Raw genomic sequence first — 23,993 nt, 5'->3', positions numbered from 1 at the left:
TTGAAATATCCTTTTCAATCCTTTCGTTCCAAAATTTGCTTTTAAAACAACGATTGTATGAAGTGCTGCTTTAATCTAAATTACCCATATTACAATTAAAGCAACATAAATAAACTGTACCTTAAAATTATTGCAATTTCAAATATCAAATACATTTAATTTTTTTATTATTATAATTATTCATTACTTGATTCCCTCAACATAAAAATGTGAAATAATAATATTTCAATCATTAAACACTTTATTTTTCTTTAAAAATTAGTCATTGAACGTTACAAGATAGTGAGTATTAACTGATTATCCAAGTGTAAAATTATTGAAAATATCAATAATAAATATTCTAAATCAATAATTGAAAGAGCTGGAATAAAAAAGTATAACTGTTATCATATAAATAATAGTAAAAAATTTGTTTGTGTCCATGATACCTCTAAAACTTAATATTCTTTATAATCTGTCTTGGAAAAAACACATGCTGAAAAAATTATACAAAATGCTTTTTTTATCTTATTCAGTAAATATTATTGCTAATACAAGCGAATTTAATGTAATACTTCAATAAAAATGAAAAATAATTCAGGTGAGACTGCTTAATGAAAAATTATCAGTCACCAATTAAAAAAAAACAGTTAACTCCCTTGATTCATTCTCAATAAGATAAAAGAATGCCAAAGAGCAGGTTATAATATATCTATCAATATATAATAATAATTTGCTTTTTTTAAAGTATTTTCTGTCCTTGCTATAGAGCATTTGTTCTTCATGTTTCTCTGAAACATATTTGTTACATATTATTATTGTCTTGAAATAATGAACTCAAATGCAGCATTTTAAATAAGAAAACATTTATTTCCATTTTAAATTAATCTTAAATTTTCAAAATTTGAAATGGATCATTACTGAGGCAGAATCAATAAAATCTTATAACTAGGCTGAAGAAAAAAAATTTGGTTTGCATGATTCAGATGATAAATATATAGCCAGTGACATGAACCAAAATCTGAATGCAGACATTCTGATTAATCAGAAAATTGAAAGAAAAGAAGAAATAATGTTGTTCAAGCAGGCTTCAAATCTAATGTTCTACTTAATATTATTTTCAAATCTGTTGATATGTCACTTTAAGTTATCAAAAGGTATTGGACGATGTTTTGCTATAGGTTAAGTTTTTGAATCCCATGTCATTCAAATCTGCTTTAAAAAAAGATGCAACCAGTTATTTGGCTAATTCTACAATAAGGTAATTTCTCAAGAAAATTTAATCTTATTTTAAGAATTAATAAATTTAAATCACTTGAAGAGTATTCATTATATTTTGCTTACATTTCAATGTTTAAGAGAACTTTTCAATTTTAAGCTGATGAATAGAGTATAGAAAAACAATCACATATATTTAATCTTTTAATGTCAATTAGAAATTTTAATCCTCAGCAAATTAATTGTATTGGTAAATAAATTAAAACAACAAAAATTATTTTATTTATTTTCATATCCTTCATATGACTGCAGTATTTAGCTCGCTTTTTAAAATTCAGTATATTTCAGTGAATAATAAGTAATATTTCATTTTTGATATTGCTTGCACTTCACTCTTCATCAAACGGCAAAATTCATATTATTCAGTTTTAAAAAATCTTGTTGCAAGAAAAAAATAAGATTGCATAAAATTTAGGGACAAGGATATATATATATATATATATATATATATATATATATATATATATATATATATATATATATATATATATATATATATATATATATACACACACTAGGGGACTTCGTCCCTTCCCAAAGTCAAATGCTTTAAGCATGCTGGAACCTTTATAGATCGTCAGATGATACAAGTCAAACTGAAGACTGTTATATAATGCTGTTACTTTGCTTCAATTTATATTGGTTGTTCATCTGCAGTATACCATCCCATTTACATATCCATGTGCATCATAAGGAAATAAGTGATGAATAGATTAGGGTAAAATCTGCATTTCATTAATTTTCTCTTTTTAATCTTTGCTTTTGTTCTGCCATAACCAAAATCATTTCTTTCATACCCCAAATTAATCGTTCGCGTATCCTCACGGACAATTATCACAGGTTAGCAACCTCTGATATAGATCATTACACTTTATATCATTTTCTTTTCAGATACAAATAAATGGGGAAAAAGATATACAGACATAATTCCGAAAAAATATACTTAGGAAGATATCAACGTCAAAATTCAAGAAAATCTCTTAGTTGAATTTTTGGACGATTACAATATTTTCGCTAAATATAAACGCATACGTGTAAGTGGAAACATAAATTGGAAAGAATTTTCAAGGATTCCCCATTTAGGCGATGTATTTATATTGACTTCCTTTAATTTAATGGCACAGATTCTTATAACGCATTTATTTGTGTTATTTAAAGCTATTTTAATTTATTAACTCCTACAAAACAAACAGATACACAATGCTTACCAATTCAGAAAGAAACTCTAGTAAACTAGTAGATCATTCATGGACATAAACATAATTCTACTGTGGTATTGAAAGAAATCCTACTTACAAATATATATCTGAGATTATCTAAACGCGTGTTAAAATGTTAACATTTAATAAATATTTACTAACAATAAAAAAAGAAATTAAATCTCCCTTTTTAAGTTCGTCGCTTGCCGTAACTAGTTTTCAAAAACTGTTATTATCAAATTAGGTGCTTCAGACTAATTGAACACCGCTGGAACAACGCTTGCATGCATTTCATAACAGATCGCGTCTCTCAACTCACGAATCATTACGAATAACAAAAACAAGTGATCACTGTAGCGTGAACGTTTCGGCGGCGTAGTACCGATATGAGGATGAGGTAAGGGAAACACAGTTAGGATCACAAAGACACTCCTGTATGCTTTCCTCGGCTCATTTAAGAGGGATCTTTTTCAGAATCTATCTTCACGAAGCTCAAAAGAACTGTAGTTTCTTGTAGAATAAGGGTTAACAGAAAAGAAGGAGCCATTCTTAACCAATAGAAAGAGGGAATGTAGTTAGTTTTCACCTTGTTATCACATAACATTCTGTGATCTTTAAGAAAGAAGAAAGTTTGAAATTATTCCAGGTTTCCTCTTCTTCTTTTTTCCATAGCTTAATCAAAAGAACTTGGAGGCAGACAACTGGGTAGTATGAAAAATAACTTGGAAAATCTCGGTTAATTACATTTATTTTAAAAAAATTAAGAGCTAGAATAATTCTCAAAAATTCGAAAAAATACTATAAAAGATATTACTAAAAATTGCCTCATAATATCAAAAAAATTTATAGCGGTAATGAAAAATGAACCATACCGATATAAATGAACGAAATCATATTTCTAATACTGTAGTGTTAAATTTTAATTTTTTTAATGAAATAATTTATTTTTCTGCTCCAAAGTGTAAATACATCATTCTTTAACTACTATCACCCATAAGTTGTAACCAACTTTACAGGAATAGGAATTTTTTTTACTTTCTTAGGAAAAGATCAAAATTAATTTATATGAACGCAACCTAAATATAAAGATTTGCGAAAATATACCAAATTGTGGTATTAAATTTTCCTTCATATTCATAAATCCTGGGCTTCCATCAACATCAGAAGTTTCCACCTAAAGCATTAATTATCTTGATTAGTGTTTGTCTTCGTTTAGAATCATAAAAGAACTACTATTTTTTTAACCTAAAATTTGTGATTCAATAAAAATTCTTTAAACAGTCATCAAATTGAGTAAGGATCTTTAACGAGATGAAAAAGGGCTTTCTTTCCAAATCTCTTTAATTGCATTTTGTATCGCATGCAATACAGGCAAAGAATAAGTACGTTTCATTTACAATATTTAAACTATTCTGGAATTACTTTGAAAAGAAATGCTGCTTGGCATGTGTGTGTGTGTGTGTGCGTGCGTGTAACGTTATTTTAAAATCTAAATTAAATCCTAAATAATTTTAAAATTTTTAGACTCATATTAACTTAATTCTAAAATATTCTCTTATTTCCTGATCCAAGTCCACCTTTTTCATTTAATTAACGCGACACGAGCTGTAAAACTGCTGAAATCGGCAATTCCCACATTCTGAGTGAAAGAATAAAAATCTGCCAACCTAAACAAATTCTTTTAAAAGATATCTATTTCTCTTTCGCCTATATCGACACGTGTAAAGAAATCCCTATTATAATTATTGGGAAAACATTTCTGTCACTTTTTTTTTCTCTCTTTACGCTCTTGTGTCGCGCTGTGGATGGACGTGACTCGTCGCGTCTTGCTTGTACATAAATTATGCCTCCCGGGATGGAATAAATGCGAAGTTTAAAAATTCAAAGTTTCTTCTCTCCCTTTGGCAACGAAACTGTTTAACTTTTTTTCACCCATACCAGATATTGTGATATGAAAAAATATTGAAAATTTATATAAGAATTTTATTTGTTTTTTTAAATAAATGAAATTTCTTGGGTTTTTTTAGATAAATTTTATCACAAAAAGGGGCTGAGTCTAAGAATTCGTTGTTTTTAGAATGAAACCAATCTAATATGGATAAAGACTAATGCAAAGAAATAAACAGAATAGCCGATTTTGTTCAATAAATCTAAACGAAGTAATATTTCATTCAATTGTTTTGGAAACAGAGTTAAAGGACTTTGGATATTGCAAGAGAAAATTTTTATAACAACTTGAAAGTGAAAGAAAGTTTGAAAATGAAATAGAAATGTATCGTTAGTATACGAGTGCATTCGGATGCCTGTATCTTATACAGTCATTTATTTTAATTTTTATAAACCTTTTAATAATTTCACTCTAATTAAATTCTTCTCGGAAAGTTGGAAGGCAAAAGTAAATTCTTTATCTTCTAAATTATTATTTTCAAATTCGTTTCAATCTTTAGAAAAATAAATAATGAAATAGATAGATTTGGCTAGAATTTTTTCCCCCGGCTTGGTGGGAACGCTGATACATGGATATCCTGTCTTACTGGATAAATAAAATAATCTCACACTTCCGATTCCAAGAAAAAAATTATAATAATGTTAAAGAGCACTTCAAAAACACTAAAAAGCACTCAGCTTCTGGAAATTTTTAAACTGATCATCGTTTTTGAATAATATTGCCAGCATGAATTTCTAACTTATTAGACTTTCGCACATATTCTGAAGATTTTTTAAACTATTACTTAATTAATTATTGCAAGTCAAGATCGGAATGAATTTAGAGAACAATAAAAGAAACAATACATATTATATGCATAAATGATTATCGTCAATTCGTATTATATAAAAGAGCAACCCGAAAAACAGAATTTCCAGAATTTCAGCAGAATTCAAATATTTTTTTGTGAAACATTCATCTTCACATAAAAATGTATATTCCAAAAAAATTTTATATCAAATACTTATAAACCAAAAATATTAAAAACTTTCAAAAAATTAATAAAACAAAAACTGCAGACTTCGGTCAAAGAAAATAATTTAAAAATCAAATTTACCTGATGCGTTTAATGCAGACTTCCAGAAAATGGTAAGATTCAAAATTACCTCGTGTTTCAGTCTTCTTATTTAAAAAAAACTTTGAATACGCAAAAACAATTTCTTTTTCCTTACTATAAAAAAATCTCTTAAATTCTTTTAGCTTTGAGATAATTTCTTTAGCTTATTAACAACAAACAAAAATGTTACGTCTTCTCTTCTGGAATATTCATTTCCTTTAAATGATGCCAGCTTTAAAATACTTTGCACAAAGTTATGCACCTAGAATAAATTTTAAAAAAATAATTCAGTCTCAAAAAATTATATTTATTATAAAAACGGACCATATTTATGATTTTATCTTAATTTTAAAGCAAATTGAATAAATAAAATCAAACGATTTTTTTTACTCCTGCAACTGATATGAGCTTTTATAATACAATGATGGCAAAAGCTAATGCAATTTGTTGATGCAGAAGTTATCGATATCATTTTCAGAACAACACGCTTGTGTAAATAAAATGCTCCTTGTTATTAGGGGGGAAAACAATTGTGTGATTCTCAAATTAATGCAAAAACGTTCTGAGAAAATGTCAATAAAATTTTCCTAAAGCAAAGCCTGAAGGAAGAGTAAACTTCCTAAATTTGCCCTTTCTGAGTAAAGAGTAAATTATATTAAAGCAATTCGAATTACATTTTTAATTTGTGAAAAGAAAAATGTAAAAGAAATTCCTAGAATTCATAGTATTTTATTATTTACCACTGAAAAGCAACATGTTAGAAATATTAATTTTCTTTATGTGTTTTTTTTAAATATCTAACAAAATAATGCACTAAATTAAGCATTTACTAATTTATATTGACCAAGCATAATATCGAAGAAAAAAAAAGGTAACTAATTTCTGAAATTTACAATGTTTTATAAACCAAAACAACTATTCAGAAATAATTACGAACGCAGCAGATTGTCATAGCAATGCTAGCTACAAAAAAATTTGAGCTCAATTAAAAGTTTTTAAAGGACATTTTTGTCACAATTTACAGGTTGTTTAATATTTTATTTTATTTCTTAATTTCAATAAAAAAAACTAAGATCTTTAAAATCTTTTTTCCCCTATTTTTGATTCTACTGAGTTGTTCTTTTTTTGTAAAACATTCTTTCTAAAAATTAAAACTAAAAAGACTAATGTTGAAAAAATTCTTATTAAAAACCAGATACTGAACCCTTGTACTTTTGCATATGGACCAGGAGGTGCTGATTCCGCTAAAATAGGGGCGAGAAGAAAAATGGAAATGTTTACATTTATTTAGCAATAAAGTAAACCATCCTGAGTAGACATAGCAGCCACTAAAAACCAGCAGAAGTTAATTAATTGTATAAACAATTTAAAATTAATATAAAATAGAACCGTTGAAAAAAAATGGCAATCAAAAAAAGAAAACATTGATAACGGTATGAAAGTCAAGGTCCTGCAAAAGTGTTCCAGAAATGTGCTCATGTTATTTTTTATATAAAACTTTTCCGAAGGGCAAAATGTTAAATGTACTAGTAGTAATATCTGATTTCTGAAACGAACACGAGAAAATAGCATATAGAGTGGTCACTGACAGCAAAATATACAAGAATTACGTAACTCGGTGAATAAGTAAGATTATGCAATAAATATTAATTTTCGTTATTTATCTCTAATATTTATTTCAGAAAATCTTTTTTCTTTCTTCCGAACAGCTGAATTTCAACAGAAACAACGCAGGTGGCCCTTCGTCGAATACTACGATTTTTCATAAGCTATCCTATGTTTGTAGAGGGCGCTCCATTAAAGCGGGAAACTAATTCTTGTGTGTTACGAATGATGAATCAACAAGTAAGGTTTATTTTATTTGTTTAATTAAAAGGTCATTATAATGCTCACATACAAAACATTTTTAAAATACTTCTCGAAAATTAGACTGTATATATTATTTTCCTTTTGTAAAAATAAGTGCTTTTTTTTTGTTCACTTTCGTTTTTAATGTGTAGGTGACCTAATCAATTGCAGTTTTTTTCATATAATATGCAAGCAGTTTCTTGTGTGCTCATTGTCATAGTTAAAGTTAGAAATAAGTAGTTTCATATTGATATTTACTTACTGCAATGATAAAAATCTTTTAGCATTTGATGAATTTTTGTAATTTTAGTTCTTTTATTTATGCTATCAAAACTAAAATACATCATCGTCAAACAATGATCAACTACAGTTTCGATATTTTGTTTTTATATAGCACGGAAGATCATTTTTCTCCATGTTGAAGTTAATCCCGAACTGAAAATTTTGTTTTTAAGAATAAAAATAGATTTATAACATAATAATAGTCATAGCCTTTGGATTCATTTGAGTCTGAGTGATTCCCTTATTTATGTTGTTTTAAGTAGGTAAAATTTGTAGCAAATTGTTTTGGAAATTTTGACTAATATTAAGTATTTTGTTTTGGTGTATTATCGTAAGAATTGGTTTCGAATAAGTAGAATTATTTTAGTCCGAAGTTATTCCAAACTTTTAAGCAGGCTGCTAATAAATTCACATGAATAAGCATGAATGTTCAAGTTCTAATGTGTTCTAGCATCTAATTATACGTTATCTCATGATTATGATGTCGTTTGTAAGTTCTAGAAAAGCAAAATTAATTCGGCACTGCATGTTTAAGGTATATCAGATGGGCTGAATTAATTCTGTTTTCTTTTGTCGTTTTATTTCTCTTATTTGTTCTTTATTATTATTTTTCACGATTAAATGTTTTGTGTTAAATGAAAAAGAAAATTCTTTTTTTTTAAAGCAGTACTAACGAAGCGTTTCTGGTTGTCATTTTTGCTTACTTTCCCTTCCAAGGTAAATCCACTCCATTACAAAGGAACTGAGCTGTAATTTCTCAGGAAAAGGGGGGATTTGAGGGATTTCTGACACTGAATGTTATGCAATGCTGGATAATACATGAAGATGAATTCTACAGTTTTACTCTTCATACACTGTCAAAAATAAATAAATTTTAAAAACACTATATCTACCTCAACCGATTGCAACATTTTAGTATATCTGTTTGAATTCATCTTTGACAATAGTCTTAATGAGTGTGTTTGTAAATAGTATTATAAAAATTCACATGTATAAAAAAAGGTGTTACGTTTGTAATTGGTAGTGATGAAATCGAACACGTGCTTTGTTAGACATAAAATGAAATAAACGACACCTTTATGCAGTGGCGCATTTTATTTTTTAAGTTTGCAACTGTCAATCATTCTGATTTACTCCTTCTGTTTCATAATAATAGTCGCAGTTGATGAATTTAAATTTTCCCAAAATAATAGTAACAAGAGAAAATAAATGTAGATGCAGAATTTATTATCGAAGAAATTGGATTAAATTGACCAATAAATTAAAAATGTTACTTCTAATTTTTATTTTGAGTGTTCAGATTATTTAATAATGTCATTACTACATTTTAAACTTGTAGGTAGGATTCCTTAGTTGCGAAGGTTTGCTTTCTTATACTTTTCTGTAAGAAACGGTTTGCTACTACTTGAAATTTGGTTTTATGAATTTCCCTATTTTCAAAACTCGGAATAATATAAATTTGGGAACTTCATCGACATGAACTGCTAGTCTTGTGGTTCCTCTTCTGCTAAGAGAAATAGGTTCAGGATTTTCAAGATTTTTTTTCCTCATAATTCTTGCATTTGCGTCCATAGTTTTTTTTTTTTTTTTTTTTTTTTTTTTTTTTCCCCAAGATTCAACATTAATATCTGATTTACCTTGACATTTTTAAGCATATTTCCAAATGCCTTGATATGGTACTAAAATTGCACTTAAATTGTTAATTCATTCGGACCACTATCTAATAAGATGATTACTTCTTCACTGCCTTTTAAATTAAATAGAAAAAAGAAAATCTAATTAGAGAGTAATTGTGAAGCGCGGGCGTTTCACACGGTGAACAACGGAATAAAACGAGACATAAACTTAGCATAGTCGTGTTCTACTTGCATCAAATTCTACTCTGAATGAATTTGAACTCTTGCTGTCATCCGAATATGGATAACAGCAAATGTTAAAATTGTATTTTCACCGATTGAGCCTCACTTCAAAATTTTATTTTTTGTAGTAGGTTTAATTATTCTTTTTTAACCTAACAAGTTTCTTAAGCTAGTTAATATTGTAAAAGTTTAAAATTTTCATAACAAAGAAAATTATTATGGAAAAATAAATGAAATATTGATAAAATATTTTTAAATCTTTAAAGAATTGAATTTTAGATCTATGAACAGTTAATCGTTGTTTTATTCATATTTCTTTGAATTACTTTAAATTCATGATCTTAAAACATGAAAATTGGATGAATAATATTGAAGAAATCAGAGTTATCACAAGACCATTTTTAATAGCTTTTTTTTTAATATCTTATCTAAATGCATTAAATTTGCTTATATGCACAAATAAGTTCTGTTTTGAGGCAGAAAATGTTTTTTAGAAAAGGATAAAGTAATTTTCGACATATTTAGTATTAATGATATTGTCTTTTAAAAAATGCGACTAAAATTGTTTTTAAAAAAACGTGTGCATGCGTGCGTGCGCTATTCATCCATTCTACTGAAGGGAAATATTGTTCTCGATTATTGCAAGAAAACTGTAATGATATGTAACTATAACTAATTTCTGACAACAAATACTTTTCAACGGGTTAACCGATCGCCTTGTGGCGAGATCTCGGAGCCGGTCCATTAAAGAACCGTCGAGCATAAGAGGGGCCTGATGCACATTCAATCTGATGCCCTGATCGAAATGTCCTCCCAATGTTGTGGTGCGGAAATTTGAAGAGAGGGAGGCCAGCTCTGGTGCCGTCCTCGTCTTTAACTAGAGCTCAAAATTAAGAGGTCCGTTCTACAATAAACCTAGTATTATTGTCAAACAAAACAATAATATAACTAAACCAAACCAACAAGCAAACAATTTCCTGTGCTCATTTTTGTCTGGGTAAAGATTGAAAAATTCAAGCATTACAGCTTCGCCAAATTTTTGCCATTAAACTTGAATCACAACTGATCTCAATTAACCATTTGCATTTGATTACTTTTACAATGTAAGCAGGGCTAATACACACTAAATCGGTGGTACCAGATGCCCTTACGTTGGTGTGGGGCGGAAGTTTGGAGATTAAGTTTCTGGCTCAGGTGATGTGACCCGGGTTCAAAATTTTGCGATCCGTCGCAAGTGAACTTCAGTATTTATTCCGAAAAGGAAATGAATATAATTAAATTATTTAAACAGCAAAATAACAAGGGTCTAGGGTCTTAGAGGATCTGACCTGGGATGTTTTTTTCCTTTGCACTCTGAAAAGTAATTCGATGCAAAATTATTCACCTAATACAAGGGCTTGTTTATTGTTCAGAAAAATAAATATATGTAATTGTTTCAAGTTGAATTTTCCCGAAAAGTTGCATCTTTTTACCATTCTGTAAGTATTTTTAACAATCAAAATTTTTAAAAAATAAAACGTCAAAACGATGCGCCGTCTTGAATGGTGACCATGAGTTTGCTGCAAAGTTTTAATTATATTAACGCATAAATTCTGCTTTTGTGCTACACCCTTTAGATTAATTAATGGATTCCACCTAAATATTTGTTGGTCTGCACATATTATCTATTTGCATCATTGGAGTTTTAGAATCTCAAAACTTTATATCAAATTCTCATTTTTTTCAGTGTAATGCACTGTCACTTAATCTTGGTTAATCGCTGTTTGTAATGAAAAATTCTAAAAATTTGATGTGAAAAGAATTTTTGATCGGAATTTTTAATGCTATCCTAATAACATCAAAACTTGATATTAAACCATAGAAGAAATCCTGAGCCGTAAAAATATTCTCAATGTTCCACAGATCTTGCTTCTCACGTGCTTGCTATAGGGAGGAGGGGGGGTTGGGAGATCCAAGATAAGTCTATTTTATCAGTTAAGCCGGTTCAGGGGCGCCCGTTCACCACTGTGAAAAGTGAAGGGACGGGGTGACCTTCAAAGCAATTTCTCATTCTCAAGAGGATTAAGTCGTCGGCCATTATAGTGAACGCTTCTGCTTATTGTGTCCAGTCTGCGTGTAAACTGAAATATCATTAGAAATCAGGAAAGAGCAAAAGGTTGGTGTTTTTTTCCTTCTGTTTTTCAATTTGTGAAACTTTTGAATCAAAACGAGCAAATTCAATTTATCCCTTAAGGAATTTGTAGACCTGTCGTCGTGCATTTAACGAATGAGCACGTGGTCTTTTATCACATTGCGTGCGGCGCTGAATGTGCTCCCAGGCCCCGCTCGTTTTTGAACGTTCTAAAAGCATGCTTGGCATGTAATAGGATACATATATGCACATTTTTAATTTACATTTGGTATTATATTTGCATAAAGTATTCTTAAATATTTCTATATATTTTATGCGTGTATTTATTATAATTTTTTACATTTTAATTATTATTTATTTCACAGACTTGAATAATTCTTTAAAGTGTGATATTTTGTAATATTCCCGTGTGCAATGGGAGCAGTATCTTGTTTTAAGATATTAAGGACCGCTCACGAGTTTTCTCGTGTTGCATGTCCCTCTGTTATTGCTTCATAAATAACAAAGTTATGATGATTTTAGAACGTACAAGTTTGCCCAAAAACTTGCTGTCCCAGACGTACGTCTTACAGATTTCTTTGAGGTCCTTAATGTGTTAAATATTTGCCTCTGGTTGGTTATGCATCGATTTAGCCGGAAAAATCTGGAAACAAGATATCTCGTGACCCGACCACAACGTTCAGCCTGCTATAAACGGGAAATGTGTTCGCAATGTGTTAACATCGCACATGTGACTCATCAGTTTTCTTCGCTTGAATCCGGCGAACGAAAATAATTAACATGCGAATTTTTTATATTTTTATCCTTTCGGTAGTATTTATACAAAAAATATCAATAAAATTTTTTAAAAACTGTTTCTTGACCAGTAATTTGGACGGTTATTTTAAATTTAGCTACGAAAGTTTTTGCGAATTCGGCTTGTTTGGCACATTTGTGTTGAAGCTTTTAATACTTTAGTTAGTTGAAATGCAAAAAATCTTTACAGTAATCTAAATGTTGTCAAAAACTTACTTTGCTCTAATTTATTGAGGAATCATAAAACATTCCAAATGTCAAAAAAGTGTTTAAAGAAAATATCAAAATTTCAGTTCCGAATTTGCGAAATAAATTTCCGATTTAGACATGTTTCTGGAATATTAATTATTTTTTTATGCAATTATGTTCCAGTTTTACGTTTAAGGCTATAATTTTGAATCTGTTATACTAGCTCTTAAATATCTGAAAATTGGAACAAAATGTTTGCACTTATTGAAAGATTAATGCCGGACAAATGTTCTTTCACTTCTGTTATTTATGTCAAACAACACTGCATAGAATCACCAATTGTTCATAATTTTTATACCGTTTTTCCGTGTTTATAATTAGTTACAATTGCTTTGTTATTGTTGCTTTAAAATGTATTCTAAAAAAGTAAGCAAATTAATATAAAAAACAAATATAAATTTTTAAAAGAGAATTTAGAATGAGTACGAATACAGCCAAATTAAAGAAATAATAAAATTCATTGTAATAAATACAATTAAAAATAGATATTTTCGAATATTATTTTAAATTAAATAGCTACGATAGACGTGAATTATTGTGTATTTATTAACATATCTAACGATTTTGTAAAAGACAATGTTTTCACGCGGAATCTTTTTATTTTATCGATTCGTTATGAAGCAGTAAACCTGCATTTATGTAAATAACGGTTGGTTAATGCAAATCTTTTCTCTTTTAGGACTTTTTTGTAAAGTAAGCCTAAAATATTATTTTTACTTTGCTTATAAATGCATTGTAATAAAATATCCTTTAATTAAATTATTTATTAAAGAGGTAAAATGATTATTTTTTTATAAATTATTATAATTAGAAAAACTGTTTTTACAAAAGTAAAAAAGTTTTAAAACGTGCTCGTTAATAAATTCACTTTTATTATATGAAATATTATGATGGGGTTTCAAATATTTTATGACATACTTAACTTATATGAGTACTAACATTAAAATATATTTCTCTAATATATAAATTTTTTTAAGTAAATATTTCGTTTTATTCACTATGTGATTGGTAGATAGCAAATCATCTGATGCATGACAATGTGAGTTCATTTTTGCCAGCTTTGTTCGAACTATTTAATAAAAATTATTATCACGTCGTAGTAAGTATAATGTTGCAATTGAAGGTGAAATGGTGAAAAAAGAAAGGAAAAGTAAAGTTTCGATTAATACCAAATGAGTTTCAAACAATATTATTTATTAATTCTACTTTTAGATATTTTTTTGTGGCAACAATAATGACTTTCTGATTTGTTTAGCTTTTTTCAACTAACGGAAACTTTTAAAAAGGATGTAGCGTTACAAAAAATAATGTACCTTAAAGGGTTTTGTTAGAAAAGATCGGAACAAACCAGTGATAGTAAGTCCAAGATGCCATTGTGTATTTCTGCAAGTTTTCTTTTAATAAAATGCCTATAGTAAAAGAGACAACTTCATTAGTTTAAGAAGAAAAATTTAAAGAAAATTTATTTCTATTTGAAATATTTCGAATGAAAATGTTAAGAATTTCGAAAAACCAAATTCTACAAAAAGCTGTTACAAATTCAAACGATCAAAAATTTTGGGACAACCGCAAAAAAAAAAAAGAAGAAAAAAAAAAGGATAGAAAAAGTGTTTAAACTCGAAATTCTTGAATATTGATTGAATAACATGCAGACACTAAAACGTAACCTTATTTCTTATTATATGCAAAAGTCGTGATGATTATATTTTAAAAATAATCATTACTTATTAATGAAGAACCTGTCCGAGCCAATAATCTATATATAAAGCAATGTCCATTTGTTGTTCAATAGTCTCTATAAACTAAAAAGACTGGACTGATTTTGTTATACCTGATATTTATATCTGAATATATCTGATATCTATACAGATATATTCTAGAAAGTTTCGTGATAATTAATGGAATAATTTTTTTTATTAATTAAAAATAATTTTGCAGCTTTTACAGTTAGCATTTCTGCCTCGAATTTTTCTTCTTTTCCTATGCTAATGGAGAAAGGCTGCTTATTCTTTTCCCACGCTGATGAGGCAAGGCTTTTGACTGCACCAAGAATTATTCGCGCATGCGCAGTATGTTAAAATCATTTTCCTGCCTATAGAATTTTAGAGACCACTGTTTCACCCACGCCAATAAAAAAAGGTTTAGAAAGTGTTCGTCTATTTTTTTAAGTATTTTTTTAGTGGTTTATGAATTGGAAGCTAAACATTGTTAATGAATCGATTTTTCAGATTTATTCTGATGTACTTCTGAATTAAACTTTTTAAAAAATTAAGAAAATTAAAAACTTTTAATCTAATTTTTATGACCTATAAAGGCATGGGTAATTAAAATTTATTTTCACGCATGCGCAATGTATTATTTACACTCTAATGAGAACGTTAAATTTTATGAGGTTTCTTAATGTTTACTACTAATTGTCACGATTTTGCAGCCGTATCTCTTTCTGTTAAGAAGTTACTTTTTATTATTTTTAATTTGGTAAGATATTAATCGTTATTTAATATATATAAATATACATAATATAGTAATTAATATATGTAAGATATTAATTGTCTTATACTTTTATCTCACTGATGTGGATATAGTGGAGATAATTTATTTGAATGCTTTTGAAGTTGATTTTCTAGTTTTAATAAAAAGTTCAAAGATTATGCGTATTTTTTCAAATTTTGTGAAGATTACTATAGTTTCTCTATACTATGTATACAAGAAAGGGGGGGAAACGAATTCTGAAACCTCCAAATGACCATATTAATAGAATATATTTATTTATTAATATAAAGCTTATAAAAGGGGGATGTGTCGTTTGGGATATACATTGTTTACTTTTTTAGCTTGATGTAAAATGTAAAAAATTTAAATGTTCCAATTAAATGCCCTGGTAGATAAAAAGAGCACAATTGTTTCGGCGCCTGCTTCTGTTTTTGTTTCGATTTCTAAATTAAATAAAATTACACTTTTTTTCTCTCTCTCGAGTTGGCCGAATAACGATTCTAGAAAGTCATGATGTTTCGTAATGTAGCTCGCTTTTTTAGGAAATACCGCGGCTAAGTTCCAAAAGTTGATTGTGTACTTCGCGTTGAAAGTTAAATCAACTTTGCGAAATCAAAACGCCTCTAGAAATACGAGAATAGAGCAAAACACACATGGAGGCCTTATCGTAATTCGAAATGTTTTAAAAGACCTTCAGCTACCGTAAACTGTGTTCTGATCTGAATAAAAAGGGTAAGTAATTTTCAACTCATATTAGAATCGATATTCTTCTTGCAATTTTTATTATGTTCTGCTTTGGTTTTGTTACTAATTTCTAGAAAAGTATAGAGCCTACGGATTTTAAATGAACATTCAGCATTAGTTGAAAAGAAATGATCACTTTCTTTTCTGAATTATTATGGATTTTTTTAAAATAAAATTTCTTATTCTCGGCTTTATTCCATACTAGCCGCCTTTGGCGACCAGCCGGTTCGCCAATCTTAATGTTCGTTAAAATTTTAATAATTAAATATTTTATACAATTTCTACTTTAATAGCTTCTTCATCAAAATATTTTAAAACTTCAAATTTTGATTGTCATATAAGTCATTCATAATATTATAAAGGCCTTCAGTCATAACGTAATATGTATCTCTCTCATTTTCTGTTAGCACCCGTAGAATTTATGCTTTAAATTAAAGTGGAAAGAATTAATCTTCAATTAATATAATAATATTTTTTACTGAAACAAAGATTTTTTTATAATCTGATTACTGAAAATAGAGTCACTCAGCGTTTAAACTTTATGCGCACTAAAGAATATCTTTTTTAATTTATGTAATATCTCAAGAATTTGTCAACAAAATTTTCTTAGATTCATTATGAGCAGATCGATTCATTAACAATGTTTAAATTTAAATGCATCAAACACTAAGAAAATAAAACGAATCGTTTAAAATAAACGGTTGAAAACAGGTTTTAAAAAAACTACTTAAAAAACGATGTACTTAAAACTATAAGCATATACAAAAAATATATAACTAACATAAATACAATTTACTTACAAAAGCTTGCGACTAACTCAAAAATAATTTAAATCATCCATTGATAACGGTTGTCATGGCAACAATCAGAACAGAATGCGCATGCGTGAATTTTCTTCCCCAGTTACGTAACGCAAATACGTGATTTTTTTCTACGCCAGTTGAGGTAACGCTATGCGGATTAGAAATTTTTAATTTCCTTTATTCTGTTTTATTTTAATTCAAAAGTACTTCAGAATGAATCTGAAAGATCGATTAATTAACAATGTTTAATTTTAAATGCATCAAACATTAAGAAAATAAACAGAATCGAATGAAATAATCCGCCGAAAAATATTAACCCAAGCCTCATTACTGTTGGGAGAAAAAAAAAATTGAAGCCTTTCTCATTTGGCGGTGGGGAAAATGGAAAATTTTTTTGGCGGAAAAGTTGGCGGTGGGGAAAATGGAAGATTTTTTTGGCGGAAAAGTTAGTTTTTAATTAATAATTAAAATTCTAATTAAAAATTCGAAAAAAGGAACCCCAGGTGCACATTCCCAACCTCCAAGGTATACATGTACCAAATTTGGTAGCTGTAGGTCAAACGATCTGTCTTGTAGAGCGCCAACACACACACACATTGAGCTTTATTATAAGTATATAGATTAAAGTACGTCAAGATTGGAAAAATTAATTAAATAAACAAATTAATTATTTCAAAAATATAAAAAGAAAATTCCATGACAAAAGGGGGAGGTTGATAAATTTGAATAATAGATTTAACTTTAAGGTTTTCTATGTTCATTTTTGCCGTCTCATTTATGATGTCTGCACAGTAAAATAGAAAATTTGAACTCAAAATTTTGCCATATTTCCACGTTTTAGAATAAATACCCTTGAGTTCGGAAAAAGAAATTTTTTTTATGTCTGTTTATAAACAAGATAATTCAAAAATTATTTTAACTGGACGAGTGAAATTTAGTATATAGTCTTTAACACTAGATTCGAAGGTTTCTGTCGGCTGATTGTCTGTCAGTCTGTACTTTCACAAGTTCGGGTAAACGCGATAATTAGAGAGCACAATGATTTAACCCTTTCTAGGGCCGTGGGAAGTATGCTTCCCACCAAATTTATCAATCTTGGTATGAAATTATGTAGGTTGGCATCAGTTCTGACAAATTTTTTTAGTAAGTCAGAAACTTAGACGGTTCAGTTCTTTATCTCAGACAAAATTACGTGTCTGGATTTGTTACTTAATTATTCATTAACCAAATTCATTAATTAATCCAATTAAATTTATCTAATAAGCTAAATGAATCCGTTTTCAAATTCTAATTTCAAGCCTAAAAATATTTTAACATAATATGACTAGAAAAAAATGGCCCTTTAAAGGGTTAAATATATGAAATTCGGTATGTGATCGTGCGGCTACGATTTTAATTCTGCATTCAAACTTTGGTTTAAATCAGTCGAAAAAAGGTGTACAAAATACACAATCGTTTTTTATGGTGCCTGTTTATTAACTGCATCCCAGCGATTAATCGCCAAAGTTCGACTGCTCTTTCGTTTCTGTGGTTCACCGATGGCATGCAGTGAATAATACTCAAGTACAATTATTTGATAGGATGCGAGAAAGTTTCGCTGAGACACTCCCGTTAGTTGGTGCATGCGATAAAATGATTTGTTTCTTTACAATTAGATCGAAATATGGTAAATAAGGGGGGAATCGTAAAGATTATAGTCGCAGGGGCATGGAGAGGTGTTAAGATTAAGGTAAATAAGGGGGGGGGGAATGTTTTTTAAATACTTTTTCTAGCTTTAAAAAAATGAAAACTAAAGAAAAGGAGATGAAATCACTGTAAGGAAAACTTTCATCTCTTTTTATAAATTTAAAAAATGTCTAAATGTAATATAATCTAACCCAAGTTATTAAAAAACTGACAATGTTAATTTTAAACTCAAACTTATTATTTTTATAATTAATCTTGTGGGTAATCCAGTAATGCTCATGTTTTTGTTTTTGTTTTTGTTTTTTCAATATTTTTTTGTGAAGGAAACCAGAAGGATAAGCGTACATTTTCAATTATTTCTTATTATACATTGCAATTAAATAAAATATAAAAAAGTTTATAAAACTTAACTTTAGTGAAACAGTCCTTCAGTAAAAGCCGCGTTGGCCTAGTGTTAAAGTCTCGGCTTCGAAATCGAATTCAAAGAAAGAATTATCCCGAATTTTCTTCAAGTAGTGGTTTCTTCTTGTAGTCAAAGCTTTGAGAGTAGCAATCAAAACTGTGATATTTAAAGCGCAAGCATTTTCCTTCGTATTACTTTTTTTCCAAGAATAACTTTTCAAATTATTAATATACCAGCCATTAGTCATAAATAACTTTTTTTGGAAAAAATGTCTTCAAATATCATGAAATTATACTGATGTCACTTTGATTCGAATAAATAAAGTTCTTTTATTCAATAGAGCAAAAACTGGAACAAAGAAACAGTTACTTAATTTTCTTTACTTCAAAAAAAAAGTATGCATTTTTTTTTCTATTTATCATTATCTAATCAAACTTGAAATTATAAAAAATTGAAATCTGCTATCTTAAATTTCAAGTTATCTTGTGAGAACATTATTATTTTTAAGTCATTGTTCATTTTAATTAATTAAAGTCATTAATCAGTTTAAATCGTTTTAAATCAATGTGACTATCAGATTACGCATATGTCAATATTTAAAAAAAAATTAAAAAAAAAGTTTTTCCCTTCATTTTAAAATTTGTTGAGCTCCAAAACTTTTTCTCGAGGCCAGTTTTTTTGTTGCGAAAATCCGGTTTAAACTGGTTTGGAACGATCACGTGGCTATTGTATTGCGCAATCGTAAATATTTAGAAACACTTTCCCCCCTCCCCATCTCAAAATTTTTCGAACTCCAAAACTTTTTTTGCCAGCTAGAAAAATTAAAAATGGATGTTTTTAAAAAACATTTTTATTACCATTATAATATATCGATACTTCCTCTCGCAGTTTCGTAGTGATTTCCATTTTTTTTCTTTGTGCTCCTTTGGGCAATAACTTCTTGTGACCCCTGCCTTTTATTTTCTGCCCGTGCATCAACACTCCAAACCAAACCAACATTATATTCTCACATGACAAAAGGATTAACAAGTGTCCTTCCTCCACTTAATTTCCGAAACTGCAAATGATCAATTTATCCTTGGCAATGTGTTAGTTTGAACTATGGGATAATTTCATCAAATGATGTTTTAAATGAATCATACTGCATTTCTTCTTTAGCACAATTATCATTTGTGTCATTTCTTATTTCCCAGATGTTCACCATAAGCAATAACCTGCCATCTCTCAAGTCGGACAAATTCCAGCAAATGAGGGCCTTTCCCCCTGACTGCACCCTGGTCTGCAAGAACGGAAGAGTGACGGCACATCGACTCGTCCTGAGCGCTGCGAGTACCTTCTTCATGACCAGCATTGCGCAGTCTTCGGGTGGCCATATTTTCTTGCCTCAATATGACGTCCAAGACATCAGACAGATCGTCGACTTCATCTACGGACAATCTGTCACGATAGATTATGACAGGATGTCCAAGTTGGTGGACATCGCGAATGATCTAGGGATCAATGTCTTTGCTAATCCCAAAAGATCTTAGAACAATTCATTGCTCACTATTTACTTTCAGATCAAAGTTATAAAATTAACTACAAGTCATATTCAATTCTTTCATTTATTTGTTAGCTCCTTCATGCATATTATGTTTAAAACTCCGTCCATATATTTACTTGATGATTAAATACTGAAACCTAATACTGTGAAAACACACTGAAATCATTTTCTTGTGAAGCAACTTCCAGTTATTCTAAATTCATATATTCTTTTTTCGTAGTAGCAAAACATAAGTTCATCTGTAAGCATTTGTTAATTTATAATACCTTTTCATATTTCTATTTAATTTATATTGAAACTACTGAAATTTTTAAAAAAAATAATTCTTTGTTTGTACAGCTTTTATAACTGTATTATAATTGGATTCGTATAAAAATATTTTTTAAAAAAATTATTCTGTTTTGAATTTAATAGCGAATAATGTCATAAAAAGAAAGGAATTGGTTGTGTAATTTTGTGATGCAAATTTGATCCCTCCCCCCACCTGTATCGTAACTTTGCACCTCAATCCTTTAAATTCTTCTAAATTTTAAATTTCAATTCTTCGTGCTTTGAAATGTTATTATGATGTCAGTTATTTGAACATTTTGCATTATTTTCTTTATTAATTTCATTATAATTATTTAATGGAACTTTTAAAAATAGAAATTGCTACTTTTTAATGAAAAAAAAAACTGATTCTAACCATCATTAGTTTTATCAAGATTGCGATTCAGTTCTTAAAACTGCTGATCATCTCCCCCTCCCACAATGGAAATTTTGGAACAATTGTTTTCGCATTATTCTTGGAACAAACAATATAATTGCAATATGTATACGTAACTTTAATTTCTACAAAGTATTTACTGCTTGATACTGTATTTGATAATCGTTTCTCTAAACAAAACAAAAATGTGGAAACTAATTATATAGATCCTTTCTGGATAAAATTCATTTCGTTTATTATCTTTTATTATAACGTATAGTTCGGAATTTTTTTTAATTCAAAATCTTATTAATTTGACGTAAAAGCTAGAATTATGTTTTTTAACACTTTACCGACCGGTAGCGGTTCGAACATACTATGCCATTTCACCGTCCGCTCAGCTGAATTTTTGAAAACGACAGCTGAATTTTTTTCAGGGCATGCTGAATTGGTGGAAAACGTAGTCACCACAGATCGGTCAAAAGTCGATTAATCGACGACCGGTCGGTAAGCGCTGGGGAGCAAACGTCGAATAATCGACGACCGGTTGGTAAGCGCTGAGAACAAAACGTCGATTAATCGACGGCCGGTTGGTAAGCGCTGAGAACAAAACGTCGATTAATCGACGGCCGGTTGGTAAGCGCTGAGAACAAAACGTCGATTAATCGACGGCCGGTCGGTAAAGTGTTAATATGCGATAAAGAAATAACTAAGTGCGGAGAAGTTTCTTTAAAATTATTTGAAGCATACGTATAATTTAATTACGCAATGCTAACATTTACAACTGTCGAATAAACAATGCTTAAATACTTCACACTTTAACTTTTTGTCTGATGAAGAGTTAAATTCTTTTCACTAAAATAATTTTTTTCTTTTTCTGTCAATGATTTTTTTTTTTTTAATTCAGAATGAAATTTGACAATCGTTTAAATTCAATAAATTCTTTTTCCAACTTTGAAACGCTTTATTCCTGAGATTCTCAAGTATTAGCCTCTATATATATGTTTATAATTGTTACGTGTTAATAATTATTATATTATTCAAGTCATAAATTAAGAATTGTCGATCTTACGCCGATAGCGTGAGCAACAATTTATCCCTTAAAAAAGTTTTAAATATTTTTTTATTATATTATTTCTCATCCTGCTGAAAACCTGCATACTATTATAAATATTTAGAAAAAATTTTGTAAACAATAAAAGATAATATTCTTACCTCAATCTTTTGGAGCATTCTTTCTCTTGTAAGATGTTAACATTTCTCCTAAAAAAACCTTCTTAACTATATTCAGAAACAAAGAAAACTATTGAACAAATCGAATAAAATCCTTTAATCTCTACTATGAAAAATGTAACAACTAGAATTGTGAAATTTGACCGTATTATAGGATTTCATTCATAAAAAAAAAAGAATTGAAAGTAAACTGAGATTTAATTGTAATGGTCAAGAGATGCATAAAATTACAACAGAGAATTAATTCCCTAAAATCTGATGGGACAAATATTTGGAACTTCTCTTGAAATTAGGGGGGGGGAGAAGAGTGGGGCTATGAAACAATATTATTATTTACCACGTGACGTGTATATAAATATATTTTGGATGAAAAAGGTTAGTTAAATCATTATTACAGTAGCCATGCTTAATTCGGGGGTTTTAATTTGCATTCTTCTAGGATTCAAATTTTTTTCTCGTTTCTTGAATTTTTTAACATGATGTTAAAATAATCTGTAATTTGAATTTATGCTTTTTATTTCTATATCAAAACTGATTTTTTTTACTTCAGAAATATTGTTAAATACGCCCATTTATTTTGTGTTCCTTAATAATCTTGAATAAATAAGTTATTAAGACCTTTGATTTACTCCGTTCAATAGTATAATATATCTAATCAAAACAGCTATAAAAATCTCTCGTTTTTTGAAATTTCTTATGTATTAAGTAAATTATGTATTAAAAAAATTAAAATTAAGTAAATTTAAGTATACTGAAATTATGAAACATTTTAGCAATAAATATTAATACTTCATTTATTAGAATTTCAATTTGTCTGTTTATTCATTAACCATCAATTATGAAAAATGTCAAAAAACCCCGAGTTTTAGAAAATTGTTTCAAAGTGAGCTCGAATTCCCTTAAATTGGCCCTGCTTGCATTTAAGAATAATTTATAAGCTTTAAAAAATTTCGAATACCAATTCAATATTCTATGAAGTAATACATATATATTCTGTGTCTGTATATTTAATACATAAATTTAATAGAATTTTTAATGTGTGCCGTCAATCGTACCTTTTTGCGCACTATTAACAGCAAAATATATTTCTCGATCAAATATATTTTTTTAAAGAAAAAGACATTATTTATTGAAAAGCTCCATTTCTAAAAATAATAATAATAAATAAAAAACCCACTCTCAACTCCTCTGAAAGTTTTTGTGTCGTTCTCGGAAGGAAAAATTCCGAAATCGTTTTTTTTTTTTTTTTTTTTTTTTTTTAAATCTTTCAAACTGTCTATTAAAGTTACAAATTGGCCCTGTCCAAACAATTTCGACTTGGGCAAGATGGCGTCTCGACTGAAAGACATCATTCATCTCCAAGAACCACCGAGCGATTGTCACCCTTATCTCGACCTCTCGTAGGTGTCTCGAAGATGGCACTTAAGTGGTTGGTGACAATCCGGGAGTGACAGGCGAACAGGACATCCCCAGTCGGACTCATGCGCCGATCTTTATCAGGTGAGAGGAAAGACTGTCATCCCTCAGCGTCTGCGGACACAATGGGCCTTCATTTCCGAACAATTTCTCCCTTTGTCTCTTCCGGTGGGTCCCCCTGAAACGAGCAGTTCTCTCGGAGCAAACGAGAGCGGAATTATGGTGTCACTGAGTATTACGATTGCAGATAACTTCCCATCCAAACACTTGATGTATGTTTTGAAACAAATTTAACACTTCTGAGACCCGACACAAGGTCTACC

At 29.1% G+C, this 23,993-nt stretch overlaps 1 protein-coding gene across 5 annotated transcripts in view; it reads left to right on the top strand.

Moving 5' to 3' along the window:
- The window catches only part of LOC129963610 (longitudinals lacking protein, isoforms H/M/V-like), a 160,084-nt gene extending 137,914 nt beyond the window's left edge, over positions 1-22,170 (top strand). For 4 of the 5 annotated variants that reach the window (XM_056078081.1, XM_056078080.1, XM_056078078.1 and 1 more), the window contains exons 2-3: positions 7,210-7,345; positions 19,987-22,170. In XM_056078081.1, coding sequence (XP_055934056.1) covers positions 7,277-7,345; positions 19,987-20,322 — 405 coding nt within the window. In that variant the 5' untranslated portion in view covers positions 7,210-7,276 and the 3' untranslated portion in view covers positions 20,323-22,170. Of the gene's footprint in view, positions 1-6,959; positions 7,119-7,209; positions 7,346-19,986 lie in introns of those variants that run through there. The other variant, XM_056078079.1, reaches the window with a different exon arrangement.
- Positions 22,171-23,993: the final 1,823 nt, after the last annotated feature.

The sequence above is a fragment of the Argiope bruennichi genome, chromosome 3 (genome assembly GCF_947563725.1).
Source record: "Argiope bruennichi chromosome 3, qqArgBrue1.1, whole genome shotgun sequence".
Classification (NCBI taxonomy): Eukaryota; Metazoa; Arthropoda; class Arachnida; order Araneae; family Araneidae; genus Argiope; species Argiope bruennichi.
The sequence above is the reverse complement of the archived record's forward strand: the minus strand, read 5'-3'. Positions and strand labels throughout refer to the sequence as shown.